The following is an 18,951-nucleotide window of genomic DNA, read 5'->3' as shown; positions in this document are numbered from 1 at the left end:
GGTGATTAGACATCATTCAAGTTTATTCATCTGGCTTTTGAATACATTACAGACTTGAAGGATATCAGGGTCACAGTCCTGATTACATTTTCTTTTACCTGAAAGCAAAATCAGTTTTTAATCTTTAAATTTACAAGTTTTAAAAAGTTGAGGAAGACTTCCAAAACTAAGTCAGTCAAACTAGATGAAGGTAATCTAGGATCATAAAGAGTGGCCCAACAGAGTCCATGCAGTAAAAAAGTCAAGATTTGACCTGGAATTTACAAATCCCCAAAATGATCTTATTTCTTTGAATTTACTGAAAATTTTCTATATAGCATTTTTTTTGTAAGCTAGTAAGGATTTCTAATTTCATGAAATTCTTGGGGAAATTAGATCCAAATACTGGGCTAGCAGCAACAATCTACTTCAGTTGAAATCACTCATTTAAAATTTAATACTATTACAAATAGACACATTTTGAAATATCAAATGATAAATCAATGACTAGAAGGGCCTAATTTAGTATTTACATGAAAAACCATAAAGGAACTGGTAGTTCTGCAAGACTTTACCTCTAACAAGTCCAACTCTTCAAATACTAAAAATAGCAGTTTATAATCAGAAAATTAGGAAGTCAAAATAATTTTTTTTTTTTTTTTTGAGATGAAGTTTCACTCTTGTTGCTCAGGCTGGAGTGTAGTGGCATGATCTTGGCTCACTGCAACCTCTATTTCCTGGTTTCAAGTGATTCTCCTGCCTCAGTCTCTCAAGTCGCTGAGACTACAGGCATGAGCCACCATGCCCAGCTAATTTTGTATTTTGGGTAGAGATGGGATTTCACCATGTTGGCCAGGCTGGTCTCAAACTCCTGACCTCAGGTGATTCACCCGCCTTGGCCTCCCAAAGTGCTGGGATTATAGGCATGAGCCACCATGGCCTGCCTGTCAAAATAATTTTTATTAGGAAAATGTATAATGTAAATAAAAATATATAAGTAAAAATATAATAATTTACTTTTATACAGTTTTTTTTTTTTTTTTGAGGGGAAGATGGAGTCTTGCTCTGTTGCCCAGGCTGGAGTGCAATGGTGCAATCTCCACTCACTGCAGCCTCCACCTTCCAAGTGCAAGTGATTCTCATGCCTCAGCTTCCCAAGCAGCTGGGATTACAGGTGTGTGCCATCATACCCAGCTAAATTTTGTATTTATAGTTGAGACAGGGAGAGTTTCACCATGTTGTCCAGGCTGGTCTCGAACTCCTGATCTCAACTGATCCGCCTGGCTTGGCCTCCCCAAGTGTTGGGTTTACAGGAATGAGCCACTGTGCTTGGCCTATACAGTCTTAAGTCGGGCCAAAGTCTCAGATTTAGAGATTGGTCCAAGAAGCCCTGTGATTTCTCACTTGAAGAGTAAATCACACTGAAATTTAAGAAAAGATGGTAAAGCCCTGCCCACTGAGAACTATAAACGTCACTGACATAAATGAAAAAGCATTTTTGGAGAAGTATAATGTGTTTAAGGATAAGAATACTCAATATTAAGATGGCAATTCACCCTAAATTAATCTAGAAATTTAATGCACTCCTAATCAAAATCCCAGAAGGTAATTTTTATAGAAACTGACAAGTTGATTCTAAAATTGTTATGGAAATACGTAAGACCTTAAAATAGCCAAAACAATTTCAAAAATGAACAAACTTGGAGAACTTACAAGACAGTGTGTTAGTGACATATGGATAGACAGATAAATTAACAGAAAAGAGCAACCTTAAATACTCATACTTACATGGCCAATTAATTTTCATCAAACGTGCCAAAACAAATGAAGAAAAGGATGGTGCTGGAATAATTACACAGCTACATGAAAGAATACAAACCCTTCACTTAGCTTTCACGATACACAAAAATTAACTCAAAATGGATTGCAGACCTAAACGTAAGAGCTAAACCTATACAATTTCTGGAAGAAAACACAGGATAAAATCTTTGTGACTTCAGGTAAGACAAATATTTTTTCAGGATACAAAAAGAACATGGTTTAAAATAAAAAGTTTAGAACTAGGACAGGGAGTCCAAGGCAGGAGGCTCATTTGAGCCCAGGAGTTCAAGACCAGCCTGGGCAATGTGGGAAGACTTTGTCTCTACTAAAAATTTAAAAACATTGGCCAGGTATGGTGACACATGTCTATAGTCCCAGCTACGTGGAAGGATCACTTGAGCCCATGCAGTCAAGGCTGCAAGGGAGCCATGAACATGCCACTCCCACCTGGGCAACAAAGCAAGACCTTGTCTCATATAAAAGAAAAAATTAAAGTAAAAACTTTTACTCTTTGAGACAGATTTAGAAAATTAAAGGCAAGCCACAGATGAAAAGAAAATAGTTGCAAAACATAAATCTGACAAAGGACTTCTGCCTAGAATTTAAAGAACATAATAAACTTCAAACTCAACAACAAGACAGATTTTAGTAGGCTAAAGATCGCAGCAGGCATTTACTCAAAGATGACACATGAATGGTTCATAATCACAGGAAGAGATGCTCTACATCACTAGTCATCAGGGATATGCAAATACTACTATACCTATTAGAATGGCTGACATTTTAAAAACTGGCATTACCAAGATTGGTGAGGATTTGGAGCAAATGGAATTTTCATACATTGCTGGTGGGAAGGCAATTTGGCAAACAGTTTGGAAGCTGATTTATAAAATTAAAAATCTACTTTCCACAGTACCCAGCAATTCCACTCATATTCACTCAAGAGGAAGACATGAACATTCTTAAGCAACCTCGTTCATTAGCAGTCAAAAATGGGAAACAATCCAAATGCCCATCAAGGCACCAATGAATTCTACTAAATAATAAAAAGGAACAAACTACTGATACAAGGAAAAAAAGATGACTCTCAAAACTTCATGCACATCTCAAAAACTATACTAAATGAAATACATCACACATGATTCACTTTATATGAAACTGTAGAATAAACAAAATTGTAGTGATAACAAGCAAATCAGTGGTTGTCCAGGGCCAGGAGCCGGAGCATGGGAGATTAACTACAAAGGGGCAGGAGAAAACTTTTCAGGATGATGGAGATGTTCTATATCCTGTTTGTGTGGGGGCTTATGACTGAAGTCTGGCAAATTAATAAACTGTTCACTTAAAATAGGTGAATTTCACTGTATGTAAATGATGTCTCTTACTAAAGCTGTTTAAAAACACACAAAATTAAGTGTTTTTCTTACAATCTCTCTCAAAGACATGTGCAATAAAATAAACAATAAAGGAAATTTATTTACCTGATCCCAGTGTTTAAGGGAGAGAGTTGAGAGAGGTGTGGCATTAGCAAATTCAAGATTTGCAAAATGCCAATCAAGTATTTGTCTGTCTCTTGAAGAGAGATATACATCACTGTAAAAGTACAAAGGAGCACAGGATTATTAAAAGATATCACTAGTTCTTCACACTTAGTGTGATGTAGGTGATCTCAATGGGTCAGAACCTAAGCCAGGGCGGTGCCTTATGTGAAGAAATTATAAGTAGGATCTTATCTGTCTTATTAACCTCTTTATCTCTGATGTCTAGAGTAGCGTTAAGCTCACTACGTAAAGCAAATCACATGTAGGCCTCATTTGTCTGAAAAAAAGAAAAAAAAAGAATTCTTCATATGAAATCACTTTACATCATAAAAGCTTATTAGTTATAAAAAAAGGGTCTTATATCTCACACACAGCATAGACTCTATAGAAAGGATGGGTAGGCCGGACACAGTGGCTTACGCCTGTAATCCCAGCACTTTGGGAGGCCAAGGCGAGTGGATCACCTGAGGTCAGGAGTTCAAGACCAGCCTGGCCAACATGGTGAAACCCCATCACTACTAAAAATACAAAAATTAGTTGGGTGTGGTGGCGGGCACCTGTAATCCCAGCTACTCAGGAGGCTAAGGCAGGAGAATTGCTTGAACCTGGGAGGTGGAGGTTGTGGTGAGCCGCTGAGATCACACCATTGCACTCTAGCCTGGGTGACAAAAGCGAGTCTCCATCTCAAAAAAAAAAAAAAAAAAAAAAAAAAGGATGGGCAGCATCCTTGAATACAGAACAAAGCAGATTTATGTGGAGGCTGGATGCATGTGAAAACATTTCACCAGCATTCACTGTCAAAAACCCAGTGGAAATAAAGCATAATACCTCCCTACTCCCCAGAATTATGGAAATGTAAAGCAACAGCACCTTCTACTCCCTCAAAAAAGATAATTTCCATCTATTATATCTTTATCCAAATATCAGTTCTTATGGAGAAAGGCTCTCTCTTTAGAAACAAACTATTGTTTCTAATACCTAGGACACATTAAAATATAGAGGCAGGGATTTAGAAACCTCACAAGTAGTCACATGGTTAGGTATTTTCCATTGATTTAACAATTTAAACCACCCACTGACATAAATAAAAGTTCACTATGCTTTAGAATTTTCCTTCTAAATCAAAGTGAAAGAACAGTAAAAGCTATCCCTCTGAACTTCTGTGTTTGTTTTCCTTACCTTGGAGGATTCGCTTCCAATTCTTGAAGTTTTTCTTCCAGCTTTCCTTGTGTTTCAGCTAATTCATCATATTCCTGATAAAAATTAAGTGAATCTGAGTTATCCTGAAGGGTCAGATATCCACCTACTTTCTTTATACCACGAAGTATAAGGTCTAGATCATATTTCCTCTTCAGATCATGTATAGGAAATATGGCTCAGTTTTAGGCTGGGGTTAGATAGAACTCAAGAGATTTTTGTTTTTAGAGACAAGCTACCATTGTGGGTCTGGAATATTAGGGGAAGCCAGGGAGCACACAGAAGGAGAAGATAATGGAAGAAACATACTAGTGTGCTACAAAGTAGAGATGAAAAATCATAGCAAGGACCATTTCATGAGCATCCCATGTCCCTAGCATTGGGTAAGTACTTTATACATTATTTTATTTAAGCTTCACAATTACCCTACAAGGTAGGTATTACAACTATGTCACAAATGAGACAATTAAGGAGTCCAAGGTAACATGGCTTGAGATACCAAGTTAGGGATTTGAATCAGACAGTTTGACCCCAAATGACTCTGAAGTCCATGTTTATTACTATTAGTCTAAACTGGTAGGGCTAAACTGATATTTCAGATAAAATGATGAGATTATTAAGATAGGATAAGAATCTGCAGGACAAGCAGGTCTTAAACCAAACTAACCCATTAAGTTCCCACGGCTCCATATGTACCAAACCGTCTTCACTGCACTATAGGCACTTGTGATTGGCTAGTGGCTCTCTCTTTTCCAAAATTCCCAGATCTGTACTATTTCTTAGGATTTCAAGTAAAACCAGTTAGGCCTATATGTATACCACACCTTGCATAGGGCGGTCAGATCCCTGTGTTTGCTTTTCACTAAGAACTCGGCAGTAATGTCTCTGGGTGGCTTTACTTCAGATGCTTCTTTGTATTGCTGATGGAGTTCTTTAATTTTCTCTTTCAAATTTACCATCTAAGAAGGAAAAGTACAAATTTGCCATTCCAGATAGTAGTGTAGTTCATGCATATCACATGTACCCTTAGTTTTGGCTCCTCAAAACTGCTATCACAACAAAACAGGCTACAATGCAAGGTCCTTAGAATTCTTAAATACCTATTCTAACCTACATCATTACATCTGGGAAACAGGAAAGAAATCTTATAGGGCTTGACATAAAGGTACCACAACTCTATCTGATAAGTAAGATCGGTGCTGTCTTCTAAAATGAACGAGAAGGACAAGGAGTGTCCCATTAATTTAAACAAACAACAAAAAAAACCTAGTGTTGAAATAAATTTAATCTCCACCAAAAAGAAACTATTGCTAATGTAACTTGAACTTATTTTGGAAAACAAATTGTCATACTGTATTTTTTAAATATGTAAAAGGTCAAATAATTTTTTTCCCCTAAGAAACAGAGTCTTGTTCTGTCACCCAGGCTGGAGAGCAATAGCGCAATCTCAGCTCACTGCAACCTCTGCCTCCCAGGTTCAAATGATTCTCCTGCCTCAGCCTCCCAAGTAACTGGGATTACAGGTGTGTGCTACCATGCCTCGCTAATTTTTTGCATTTTTAGTAGAAATGGGGTTTCACTAGGTCGCTGGCCTTGAGCTCCTGACCTCAAGTGATCCACCCACCTCAGCCTCTAAAAGTGTTGGGATTACCGGCGTGAGCCACCTGGCCAAAGAATCTTCAGGAACCATTCTTAATGTTAGTTTTTTTTCAGGTTTCTGATGATACTACACAGGACAAGAGTGACAAAGCCTGAGACTGGGCACCGTATAGGTATCCTGCCACTTGGTAGTTCTTAAGGCGCTTTTTTCATTTCATCCTTACCACAATCCATGAAGACTGTGAGCTGGAGACCTTCATTAGACAGGATGAAGAAATGAGGCATAGTGAGAGTGAGGCAAGAGTCCAGTCACAGGCGCACCCTGAGTATGCACCATAAAGGACCCCTCCAGGGGCTATTTTCTCCCTAAGGTGATGTGACCTTTGCAGCTGGCAGTGTGAGGAGAAACAAATGATTGGACTTTAATACTGTGGAGCCCGGGGCTCTGGAAGGTGGTGGCAGAGAAAGGCCCTAACAGCTCTGCCCTGGGTAACAGAGGTGGGGGTGGCGGCAATTCAAGATAAATAATTATGCCAATGAACTGGCTGCTTTGTTGGTCTTCACCAATAGAAACTTGGCTCCAGTACAGCTAATCCCCTGCTAGTCCTAGAATTCAGCCAAGGACACTGGGATAGCTTTAGAATAACTAAACCAAGCTTGTCCAACTTGTGGCCCAGGACATCTTTGAATGCAGCCTAACACAAATTCATAAACTTCCTCAAAACACTAATTTTTTTTTTAATCTCATCAGCTATCATTAGTGTTAGTCTATTTTATGTGTGACCCAATACAATTCTTCTTTTCTCCAATGTGACTGAGGGAAGCCAAAAGATTGGACACCCCTGAGCTAAAGGGGACCAGACACAGAGGAAAGATGATCTGTTTCCTCTGGCAACAATTTATCAAGAATGCCACATTGAAAGACTGACATATAAAACAGTCTCTTTTGTTACTCATTATTTTCTTAAGAATGAGTCCCAGCTGTGCAGACTTTTTCTTCCATGGAGGAAAAAATCTCAGAAATGTTTTTAAAATTTCTAAATTAAAGACTTTTTCTCCTATTAAAGCTTCTTCAGCTATAAAGAAAATACAAAATTTCACCTTATTAAGTAGTTCTTTCAATTCTTCCTGAGTTTTCACTATCTTCTTCCAATGTTCAATCTGCTCATCTTTGACATGCTTTTCTTGCAACCTAAGAGAGACAATATGTATAACCTGGTCTCACAGTCAACTTTGCAGAATAAGACAGGTGCCTGTCAAAAACATTTAAGGGTATCAGGGCCCACTGAAACTTTGAATACTTAGGAACAAGCAAGTTGGCTAGTGGGAAATTATTTCCTGGGTTATGTTAAACACAGTGTAATACTATAAAAACAATGAATTTTAGAAGTGAAAGGGGCCTTAAGGGATCATATAATTATTTTAAATGATTTTTAATTTGGAACTCAATGGTTTCACACAAAAATAAGTAAAAACTAGCTCAAATAAGACTTGCAGAAAAACTGAAAACATAAATAGCAAATCTTTACACATGGAACTCACTACACAGTAAGCAGTATCAAAGTACTTACTGAATGACAACTTCCAATGCCTGGCCAAGGGACACAGGCTTATTATTGAGGACATTGAAGTCTAGCTGATGACTAAGGTAAGATGTAGCTTCTAGCAACCGGTTAAACTCTTGCTCTACCATTTCATCTTTCTCTTTAGGAACCTGAAAATCCGAAGTATAGCAGAGTTGGTCCTTATAAAACTAAATATAACCATCTATGAAAACACAAATGCTCTACAGTTTATAAAGGTCAAAATATGTATCTCAAAGGGGAAACCTTTGAGCAAAATGATTCAAATTTTCTTTTCTATGAAGTGGTCAAATCCATTTAAATGAGATATGAAATGTTTGGGCCCTGACATTTCCTCTTCTCCCACTTCTAGCCTCAGAGCTGGGACTCCACCTCAATTATTAACAGCCACAAGATTTACACTGGTGCTAACTGAAGTCACATGGAGCATAAGGGGCACTGAGCTGACATGCATTAAATTGAGCTGGCTGACATGCAAACAACACACTAGAAAAGTCCCAGAGAACAAAAACTATGTCAACACACCTGAGGACCTTCCAAGAATAAGGGCAAGATGGGAAAATAAGAAGCCCAAGGTATCTGCTTCCCCTCAAAGATGAATCTCAGGTGGGAGGAGGGAAGAGAGAAGTGAAATTCATGGCTACTCATAAGAACACACTAGCACCTTTATTCTTTTGCAGAGTAATAATATTTTATGGCACCAGTAAGTTCAGAATTGAATGTACAAAGCTCTTACGATATCCATGAGTAAATGAAGGATCAGAAGGTCTGGCTCCTCACTGATGTGGATGAAGAAAACATATTACAAAGCAGGTCATCAAGCTGCAAGACCAGGATCCTAAGTCACACTGTGTCCCTGCCTATTGATAATATCAGCTAGTTCACACACACCCCTCCGCTACTGCTTAATTCAGCCCCAAAGTAAATTGTATCTGCAATCCTATTGCTGAATTCATGGTAGAAGTGAGAGAAAGAAAAAAATATGTCTAAGGCAAGCATTGCTTGTTTTAAGCTGGGCTGGTATCAGCTGGGAAATGTGATTTAAAATACAGTGACCCTAAAATTGGTAACACAAAAATAAAACACTGAAGTGAATTCTAGTAAACACTAAGACTCAGGAGCCAACTTTTACAGTCAGAGGTAACTGATTGTTGACAAGACCATCCTGGTAAGATTCTACCTCTCATTTGAAACTCCAGGTTTTTGCACTTCCCAACCCAATAGACAATTTCAAACACTAACCTCTGCTCCTTCACTGATCATGTAAGTAACTCAACGAGATAAGCCAATGTGTGGCAGAAAGAATCTGGCAAGAAGGGCAATCTGCCTCCAGAAAGAAAGAGGACTGCAACTCTCCTTTGAACTGTAAATACGACAGACACCATAACTGACTTAATGAAAATCATATTCAAAGCAGTTAAGTTCTAAAAGACTATACATGGGAGAGATCAGGGTATCTTTATAATACCCTTAGCCTAAAGAAAATCTTAATCTCTAAAAATATTCTAGTTTGTGTTAAATGAGGCAGAGAATCAGCCTTTGGATGCTTGGTGCCATTGTTATCAGGAAGGTACCTAGGATCGGTGGATCAAAAACCTCTGACCTACTACTCATTCTACTCCATGGCCAAAAAAAGAGCTTGCTCTTATTACACAGCTATGAGAGCTGATGGAAGAGACCCTTTTGTCAGGAATTTCATTTACTTTCTCAGCTACTTTTCCTCACTGATGTGATATGTGATGGTCATATACAGAGCAACTCAAACAGTGCTGAAATTTTGCTCAGAAACATGCTACTTCTAGTGTAAATTCTGCAATGATGCTATAAAGATGGTTCTGAAAATCTAAATTTGGTTCTTTCAAAAAGGAAACAATTACATTTCAATGTGAAATCTAGGTAGTTATGAGGTCTTAATTGATTACAGATGCAATGCGCATAACTGCTTTTCCTGGAGTACAAAAGTGATATTTCTATGTGCTGCTTCTAAAATGCCTAGCAAGAGGATGCAATAGCAGCAAGAGGGACTAGATCACATATGCCTCTACAATAGGGCAGAATGTGTCAGTACACAAGTGTGCAAATTGTACAGATTAAAGCTCTTCCAGTGTCAACTGGATGGCTTGCTTCAGACAAGCTTTAATCTTTGCAGCTAGAATGACAGTCACATAGGGAAGTTCAAACTGAAAAAGTACACAGCACTCAGGCTCAGTAACTGGGGTCCAGGGTGTGTGGTAGAGAAATATTTAAAGGGACACTGTCAAGGTTAGAGGGACCAAATTTGACCTTTGTTTCTTCCCTGTTTGCTGAGCAGCCCACTGGATTCATTACACTTTCCCCCTTAATGCACCCACACCAACCACAAAAAACTTAATGCTTTTACACGCGCTTTTAATGACAAAAACTCAAATGGCACCAGCCCAACATATAGGCGCAACTCTACAACAACAAACCAGTGTGAATGTATGATGGAGAGGATCTCTGAAAGGAAAAGATTTAGGTTTCAAGCTTTTAATGAGTTATTGTAAACAGTGAGGAAAATGATTTGAAAAATTATGAAAAAAATACCTTGACAGTGTCCTTTTAACCAGTGCAGCAGAGAGAGAAATAAACTGTAAATAACAGCCCAACAGCCACGTCAAGTTTAGTTTTGTATGACAGCAATAAAATCAAGGCTTTAAACACATAGCATGACAGAAGCAGTCTGTTAGCTCAGAAGCTGCAACCACCAGAGAAATAAGGAACAGATTGTACAGAGACCAAATGGGAAAGTCAAGGCATAGAAATGGCCAAAAGAAAGGCAGTTAAAAAAGGCGAGGGAGGGTGGGGAGAGGGAAGTGTCAGAAAGTGAGAAATAAAAAACTCAAAAAAGGAAAGGAAAAACACAGAACAGTAACAACAGCAACAACAAAATTAAATAAACAAAAACCAAACCAAAAGATTGCTGCCACATTTGACTGACACCAGATGACAGGACTGCATCTCCGGTACACCACTCTAACCCGAGGCTCAGTCGTATGAGATTACGTGAGATTGTCAGTCACCTAGTTAGGCAATTACAGGAGTGTTGCAAGTGCAACCAGGGAGAGCTTTGCAACCTGCCTTTTTCCCCACTAACATTAAAATTTCACTTTGAAATTAAAGGAAAATTTGGAAAATAATACATAAAATACTTATCCCTTAAGAAATCAACACTGACTAGGAGAAAATGTGTTTTTAATACCCTTAAATCAGAATCATTTTAAAAACAAGCTAGTTAGAAATATTCTATTTGACATACCCAGACAATAAAAGGAACTAACAAATGACTACCCCAACAACCCCAAACTACCCATGTTTTAAGTCATTTATTTCCCCTTGATGAGAATCCTTGGATTCTATTAGTTCTACAAATAATTATGTAACAGTAACAAAATGGAATTGAAATATTGGCAATCGCTAAACATAAGTCACAATAATTTAAATTTTACCTGACTATTCTAATCTAGATACTTAACTTGTATCCTGAGAAAGAAACTCAACAAATGATTACAAAGGGTTTTAAGTATTTCTATAGTGCAACATAGTGAGAATTTGTAACAGCAAACCAAGAAGCATTTTTGGGGAATGGGTCAATAATATAAGAACCTTCTAAGAAGCAAACAAAATGGGTATCACTTTAAACACATTTTGATTGACTTTTTGAAGCCATTTATTTCTATATGAAAGGCTCCAGGTAAATAGTTCCTTCAAGACTAAGAGAACTTGAAGAGTCTCATTGTTCCAAACAGGTTCAATCCTGATTGTCTTGGTTCTGTAGATTATATCACTAAATATGTCCAGGGGAAGGAAAGCCTATGTGTCTAGCCCATGCAGAATGTGGGAAAGCTAAACAACTTTCTGCACAAGTTCCCTGATCCTGCAAGAAGTCATCTCAAATGAATAAGGACAGCTCTCTTTAGTTCAACCTCTGGTTTCATTCTAACAATCTCTTTAGGTCTTCAAAAAATATTGTACAGCCAAGTCTTCATAAACTCTCCAGCAGCAGAGCAGAATGGAGTTAAATGAAGCAACGTACACTAGGTAAAGAAAGTTCTGAGATTTAGCCAGAGAAATCCCCAGAAAGAATCAGGAAAAAAAGCAGTAATGGCCAAATATGGCTAGTGGAGGTCATGGTCAATCTCCACCTCCCCGTCCCATGCCATCGAGCACTTTGAGAATTATGGTGAAGCAGAAGATTAAGATTAGTTCATTTGGTAAAACCTGGAAGAAGAAATTTACTTCTGAGGAGTCTAATTCCGATTCTCATCAGCCAAGAGAAATGAGATATAGCTATTATCCCTACAGAGGGAATATATCCTTAATTCAAATAAAATTCAGTGTGATTCTAGGCTGGGCACAGTGGCTCACAACTGCAAATCTCAGTACCTTGAGGGGCTGAAGCAGGAGTATCACTTGAGCCCAGATCTGAGATCAGCCTGGGCAATATACAGTGAGACTCCATTTCTATAAAAAATTGTTTAAAATCAGGTATAGGGGTATGTGCTTGTGGTCCTAGCTACTCAGGAGGCTGAGGTGGGAGAATCACTTTAGCCCAGGAGGGCAAGGCCGCAGTGAGCCATGTTGTGCAAACTGCACTACAGCCTGGGCAACACAGCAAGATCCTCCTGTCTCCAAAAATAAAAATAATCAGTGTGATTCTATAGAGACTGTTGTCTCCCCCCACTCTCACCCCATAAGGAATCTTTTTGACTTCCTTAAAGCAGTGATTAGAGTGCATAGAAAAGGTACACACAACATGTCTAAGCAGCTCTTTCTAGCAGTTTTTAGCATATAGTAGAGGTGTTCAGTAAATTCTTGTTAAATGAATAAATTAATAGAATTTGGAAAAACAAAGTTAGTATTATAACTATATTTAAGGGGGCAAAAACTATTTGCAACTTCAGGACCATTAAAGGAAGGCATGAGATTTTTACATTTATAAACAAGCATGGATTGGCAGTAATGATTTTAAAGGGCAGAGAAAGACTGTCATAAAGATACTGAAGATGTTTCTTCAAAGGAGGAAAACCAAAAGGCCAATAGGCCTGTGTCAAAAGTGTACTAAGCTAAGCACCACTGTTTAAGAATACAAATGAAAACTGGCTTAAGTTATTATAGATACCTAATACACACATAGTTAATGGTCTTTGTAAGAGACCTGACACCCACTACTTTTCACATGCTGTCTGTCTTTCTTCCTCTTAACAGCTAAGCCATTCCCAAGAAGAAAAATCAAAGCTCAGTTTCTCAAAGCAGTTACGGAACCCTTTGGATCTCAATTGGTAACCACACACACACACACTCCACAGGAAACCAGAGACCTTGTGATACAGAATACTACAGCACTTGGGAATTTGATTAAGATACCCTTTCATTACCACCCCCCTCCAAAAAAAAGTAAAGCCCTTGAGTTACTAGCTGGTGTACAGGAGATGCAGAAAACATTCAGAGCCACTTCCACCATCTCTCCCAGCAATTGTGTTTTCAGTTCCCTCAGCAGAGACCTACAAAATGTTCACTGAAATGTGAATTACTATTTCCCAACCTTCTCCATGTCCAGTTAAAGCGGCTACTGATTATAGCATAAGTCAGAGTATAATTCCATCACCAATCAACTGAAGGCAGCTGCTATACTAGCTCTGATTGTTTTGTAGGCTTAAGGAGTGGAGATCCCTTCTACTTAGAGGGATATGCTTAATATCCCTATATTATTTTATATCTCTATATTATATCCCTAATATTAATATCTTTACTAGGGAAGCTCTTGTTCTAGTCATTCAAAGCCATGACATAAACTTCCCTTGTCAAAAACAAACACAGAAACTCAATACACTAACTACAAATGTAGGAGAGAGAACAGAGAAGTAAACTTTTTGAGGGATTCTTGTGATTTGTGATTAAAACAACATAAAATAAAAATCACTTGCTACATGATTTCTTTTCCTACAGCAACAAAGTGTCTGAGTACAGAGATATGTCCTTAAGACACTATTACAAGTGATATAACTCTGAGTAACTTTTTGGCCTTCTACAGGATGACATCATTAATTTCTATATACTAACAACAGAACCAATTAGTGCTTTTTTGACTGAAGTTGTCCACAAAGCATAAAGAAACAGAACCCCATTTCATCCAATAGTTTACTAAAGAAAAATCAAAGACTGAATTAATTCTTACTTTACGTGGGCCTTGCTGGCTCCTAGACTAACTACTGAAAGAAAGCTCTCAGATGAGACTCAGTTGATGTGCACTCACTCCACCCCCAACTTCCTTGAAATGTCAGCCAGGCGTAGTCAAACAAGTATGGGAATCTGAACCAGAACATCAGGCAATGGATTCTGGTTCTTCAACTTAGATTATGATAACCTTAGGCAAACACATGTGTGAGCTTTGTTTCTTCTGCAGTAAGAGAATAAAGCTACTGACCTATCTCTTTAGATTTCTAAAACCATGAAATGTAATGGAATTATAAGCATAAATTGTGGGGCTCTTCGTGCTTGTCTTGTAAACTTGTTCAAAAGCTAGTTTAGGCTGGGCACGGTGGCTCACACTGGTAGCCCTTTGGGAGGCTGAGGCAGGTGGATCACCTGAGGTCAGGAGTTCGAGACCAGCCTGGTCAACATGAAGAAACCCCATCTTTACTAAAAATGCAAAAAAAAATTGCCGGGTGTGGTGGTGCATGCCTGTAATCCCAGTTACTCGGGAGACTGAGGGGGGATAATCGTTTGAGCCCAGGAGGCAGAGGTTGCAGTGGGCCAAGATTGTGCCACTGCACGCCAGCCTGGGTGACAGAGCGAGACTCTCTCAAAAAAAAGCTAGTTTACTAGTTAATGGTTGTCCATTCTTACTCTGAGATAGACTACACTGGAGACCGCAGTACAGAAACATTAGCATGCCTTATGTTTGATTAACTAAGGCAAGCCTAACTCAAAGCTGCAAAGAATCCATTCCCAAATTTGAGAATGCTTTAAAATCTTAACACTTGGTAATTACACCAAATACAAATGTATCAACTTAGAAAATCCTATATAGATCAGAGTTGAATGACAACTATCAATTTCATGGGGAAAAATAGCCCTGCATTCAAAATGCTGAAAACCACACAGAAGGTTAACAACTGTTTACAGTGCTACTCAAAGGGCTGGTCCTGGTGAGATATGGATAAATCAATGCACCACTTCCTTCACTGAAAGTTTTGCTACTAGGGAAAAAAGTCACCATCTGAATTAATAGTGTGGTTAGTGGTGTAATTTTTTTTATCTCATCCCACTCTGGTAACCAACAGTTAGTTCACAGACTAGCAGCCAGTGCATGCCCACCTGAGGACAGTAGTGGTATAGAAACAAATGTTTTAAAAAATGCGCTAAAGCTTATCTAATATCAAGAAAGCAAACCTTTCTCTGTATAGCTCTACTAGAAAAAAAGTTTTCTCTTTACTGTTAGAAAGACTTAATGAACCTGCTCTACATTCAGGAAAGTCTAAAGAAAAAGATGGTGTCTCGATGATCAGTGATTAATCTTTACTGTGGACTCTATCACTTCTTGAGGACAATACTAGCCACTCTGGAGCCTTGCTTCCCCTCACCTCAATTCTGTACTTATTGCCTACTATTAATATTATACTTAAAACACTGATTTAATCATGTCACGTCCCCTGTTCTCAAATCTCTCAAGTTCCAACCTACAATCAAGCCTAGCAAGCAACATTCTCCACAACACGGCCCCACCCTAAACTTTCTATCTTCCTATCCTCACTGGTATAATCCCATCCTCCTTTACAGATTTCTCTGCTTTGACTTAAACCTCCTCTGCCTGCAATGCTTTTCCCTTCCATAAACACATGCTGAAGTCCTGGATCTGCCATTCACAAATGATCGCCTTCCCTCCAAATCTCTTACTGCCCTTCCCCTCACATCTTCTTACACCCTCTTGCCACCTTGGTTCTTCCACAGTAATTTGTTTTTCTATCTAATTCTTGGGTTGACTTTGTGTTACTGGTATTAATATATTTATGGGTGATATGTTTGTGATTTGCCTTAAAATACTCCAGACTTCCCTGGACTCAAAGATACAGGAATGGGAGAGATAAAACAAAACTGGGAAAATAGAGGTTCACTATTAGTACTCTTTCTACTTCTGTCCATGTTTTTAAATTTCCATAATAAAAAGTTGGGAAAAAAGAATTATTTCTGTTCAAGTAACACTACAGCAGGGACTAGCTTATTCATCTCTGCATCCCTTACAGGTCTTGGTAGAGTAAGAGAGGTTTACTCAATTGTTGAGTTAATCTCCACTTCACCCTTTCTCTCTCATTCTGTTCAGTTTTTTCTGCAAGAAGCCTCCTGTTACCTACCCGACCCAGGCCCTGGTGGGAAATTTGGACCAGGATGGTGGGGATGGAAACCAAAGCATTCCCTAAGAGTCTGTCCTTCTCTGATATGAACCCCATAAAGCCTTAAGGTAGACAGGAATAAGTGAGGATGTTCCTTGAGACCTATCACACAAAATTCAAGACCTGGGATCCAACCAATTTTAGTAACAATAGCTAAACCCACCATACACATAAGAAATCTCCCCTGCCCTCAAATAGAAAGATAGTATGTGCTTATGTCCTAAGAAGTGTGAGCTCTCATTTTGATAAAGGGAGTCAGTAAAATTTTTGCTAAATACAAACTTTTGAATTTCATTCCTAAAAAAATTAGGACCGACTTAGGTAATCGAAGCTTATTTTACGGTTGTTAAACTGTGCCACTCCCCATACCATTCATCACTTCCATGCTACTCTCATAGTAAGTATAGGAAGCTCCTATGCCTCCGGTCAACAAATACTTTAGCCTATCTAAGCATTTGGGTATTTGGCTATTAGCCCATCAAAAATTTTAGCCTATAAACACAAAACTGAAGTCATAAAGAACACATGGAGCTAAAGCACATGATGGAAGGCACAATACAAACAAAATGAAGGATCAGGCTTCAATTCCACAAGTCCCTTGGAGTAGGGTGGCCATAGCCAAATAAAAAGATTAATTGTCTAGCTAGCCTTCACTAAATATCTAAAGATAAATGTTAAATAGACATGTAAATGTATATACAATAATCCCTTCCTACACAGCTCAGAGTTAAGAAACAACCAGAATAATGTTACATCATCTCTACCCTTTGATTATATATATACACTTACGTAGGTGTATATATGTATATGTGTATATATGTAGATGCTCATCCATACCATTCTTATAAAATTGTTTTCAACTGAACCAAAGAAATGTTGAAAAATTCTGTTTGTCCTTGACTTACAGCTTGTCCGTTCGCTTCATAAAGTGGGCATTTTTGCTTGATCTTGGCCAGTTCCATATTTACTTGTTTGCTGACAACAGCCATAGGATTCCCTCCTAGAAAAAACTCAAGCAATTAAATTCAATAGGCCTATGAAAAGAGAACAAAAATCTCAAAGTAAAAAATATTTTTACTCAAAATAAGAAATGCTAAAAAGCTTACAGTATGTAAATTTCTCAAAAAAAGCACTCCAAGTAAAAATATGTAAGATAAATATGAATGCAAAAAAAAATTACCTATAATCCTACTACTTAACATTTTATTACAGATCCTTCTAGATTTTAAGTGTAAAAAATTATAGACACACACATAAAAGGATCGTAACGTATTATTTTATAATTTTTTTTCAACTTAGCAATATACTGTGGACATCATTTTACATTAATATGAAGCTACATGATTTTTAGTGACTGCATATTTCTCATTGTATAATATTCTAATTTTCTAATCTGTAGTTTCTAATGCTCTGCTATCAAAAACAATGCCAGGACTGGGCAAGCTGGCTAATGCTCCTGACCTCAATGTTCTGGAAGGCTAACGAAGAAGAACTCTTGAGGCCAGGAGTTTGACACCAGCCTGGGCAACAGAGCAAGACCCTGTTTCTATTAAAAACAAACAAGGCCAGGTGTTGTGGCTCATAAAGCTACTAACCTACCTTTTCAGATTTCTAAAGCCATGAAACGTATTTGTAATTATAAGCATAAATTAGTGGGGCTCTTTGTACTTGTCCTATAAACTCATTCAAAAGCTAGTTTAGGCTGGGCACAGTGGCTCACGCTGGTAATCCTAGCACTTTGGGAGGCCGAGGTGGGTGGATCACCCGAGGTCAAGAGTTCGAAACCAGTGCTGTAATCTCAGTGCTTTGAAAAGATTGCTTGAGTTCAGGAATTTGGATTAGCCTGGTAATATAGTGAGACCTCACCTCTACAAAAAAGTTAAAATTAACCAAGCATGGTGGTACATGCCTGTACTCCAAGCTACTAGGGAGGCTGAGGTGAGAGGATCACTTGAGCATGGAAGGCAAAGGTTGCAGTAAGCCATGATCATGCTACTGCAATCCAGCCTGGGCAAAAGAGTGAGACCATGTCTCAAAACAAACAAAAACAATGCCATATTAAAAACGCTTCAAACACAACATTATCTACTTATCTTCTTAGGATAATTTCCTAGAACTAGAAAAAGACACTCTAGGTCAAAAGATATGTAAAATTTACATTTTACACATATTGCTATAACCTTTCGGGAAGACTATTTGGCAGTTTACCTCTCACTAACAGAAGACGACTATCCTAAACCAATATACTTTAAAATTGCATCTCTGGCTTTAAAATTTTTTTGAGTCTCAGACCATGTACTATAGCACAAACCAACAGCTACTTACCAAGACCTGTTACCACCATGGCTCCAAGATCAGCTACATAGTTTCCTTTGCGAAAGGTAGCAACTCGTCCACCCACACGATCCTGTTTCAGAAATTAAATAGCCAAAATCATCAATTCTGTTTTAACCACAAACCTGGCATTTTGTGTACATATCATACCATGGCTCTGTCTTCTATAATTTAAAAATAAAGATGTATGGGCACAAAGAACAAACAAAGTTTAACTTGAAGACTATTTGAAGGAGAAGCAGGTAACAAATGACATGTAATTAAATGTCATATAACTAAATGACATAGAATTAAATGATGTGATATAAAACAATTTGACAGTTGGAAGATATATTCAGTCACAGGTACCTCTCTACCCAGCTTCCTATAATACCTTTTAATGTACAGGATGAACGAGGGCCAACCACATAGACCAACACTATTTAAATACCAACTGTTTACCACTGTAATCTGACTCTTACACCCTGATCCCCAAAGTTAGCTGGG

General features: G+C 38.1%; 1 protein-coding gene across 2 annotated transcripts in view; it reads right to left on the bottom strand.

Moving 5' to 3' along the window:
• Positions 1-18,951, bottom strand: part of KDM1A (lysine demethylase 1A) — a 66,526-nt gene that overhangs the window by 7,027 nt on the left and 40,548 nt on the right. For both annotated transcript variants that reach the window (XM_012439908.3, XM_021668457.2), the window contains 7 exons: positions 18,457-18,538; positions 17,037-17,131; positions 7,709-7,851; positions 7,239-7,329; positions 5,363-5,497; positions 4,521-4,594; positions 3,282-3,393 (listed from right to left, as the gene is read on the bottom strand). In XM_012439908.3, the coding sequence (XP_012295331.3) occupies positions 3,282-3,393; positions 4,521-4,594; positions 5,363-5,497; positions 7,239-7,329; positions 7,709-7,851; positions 17,037-17,131; positions 18,457-18,538 (732 nt within the window). The remainder of the gene's footprint in view (positions 1-3,281; positions 3,394-4,520; positions 4,595-5,362; positions 5,498-7,238; positions 7,330-7,708; positions 7,852-17,036; positions 17,132-18,456; positions 18,539-18,951) is intronic.

This window comes from Aotus nancymaae, unplaced genomic scaffold, assembly GCF_030222135.1.
Source record: "Aotus nancymaae isolate 86718 unplaced genomic scaffold, 86718_ANA_hifiasm-v0.15.2.pri h1tg000053l, whole genome shotgun sequence".
NCBI classification, from domain to species: Eukaryota; Metazoa; Chordata; class Mammalia; order Primates; family Aotidae; genus Aotus; species Aotus nancymaae.
This window is presented reverse-complemented; position numbering and strand designations above follow the sequence as displayed.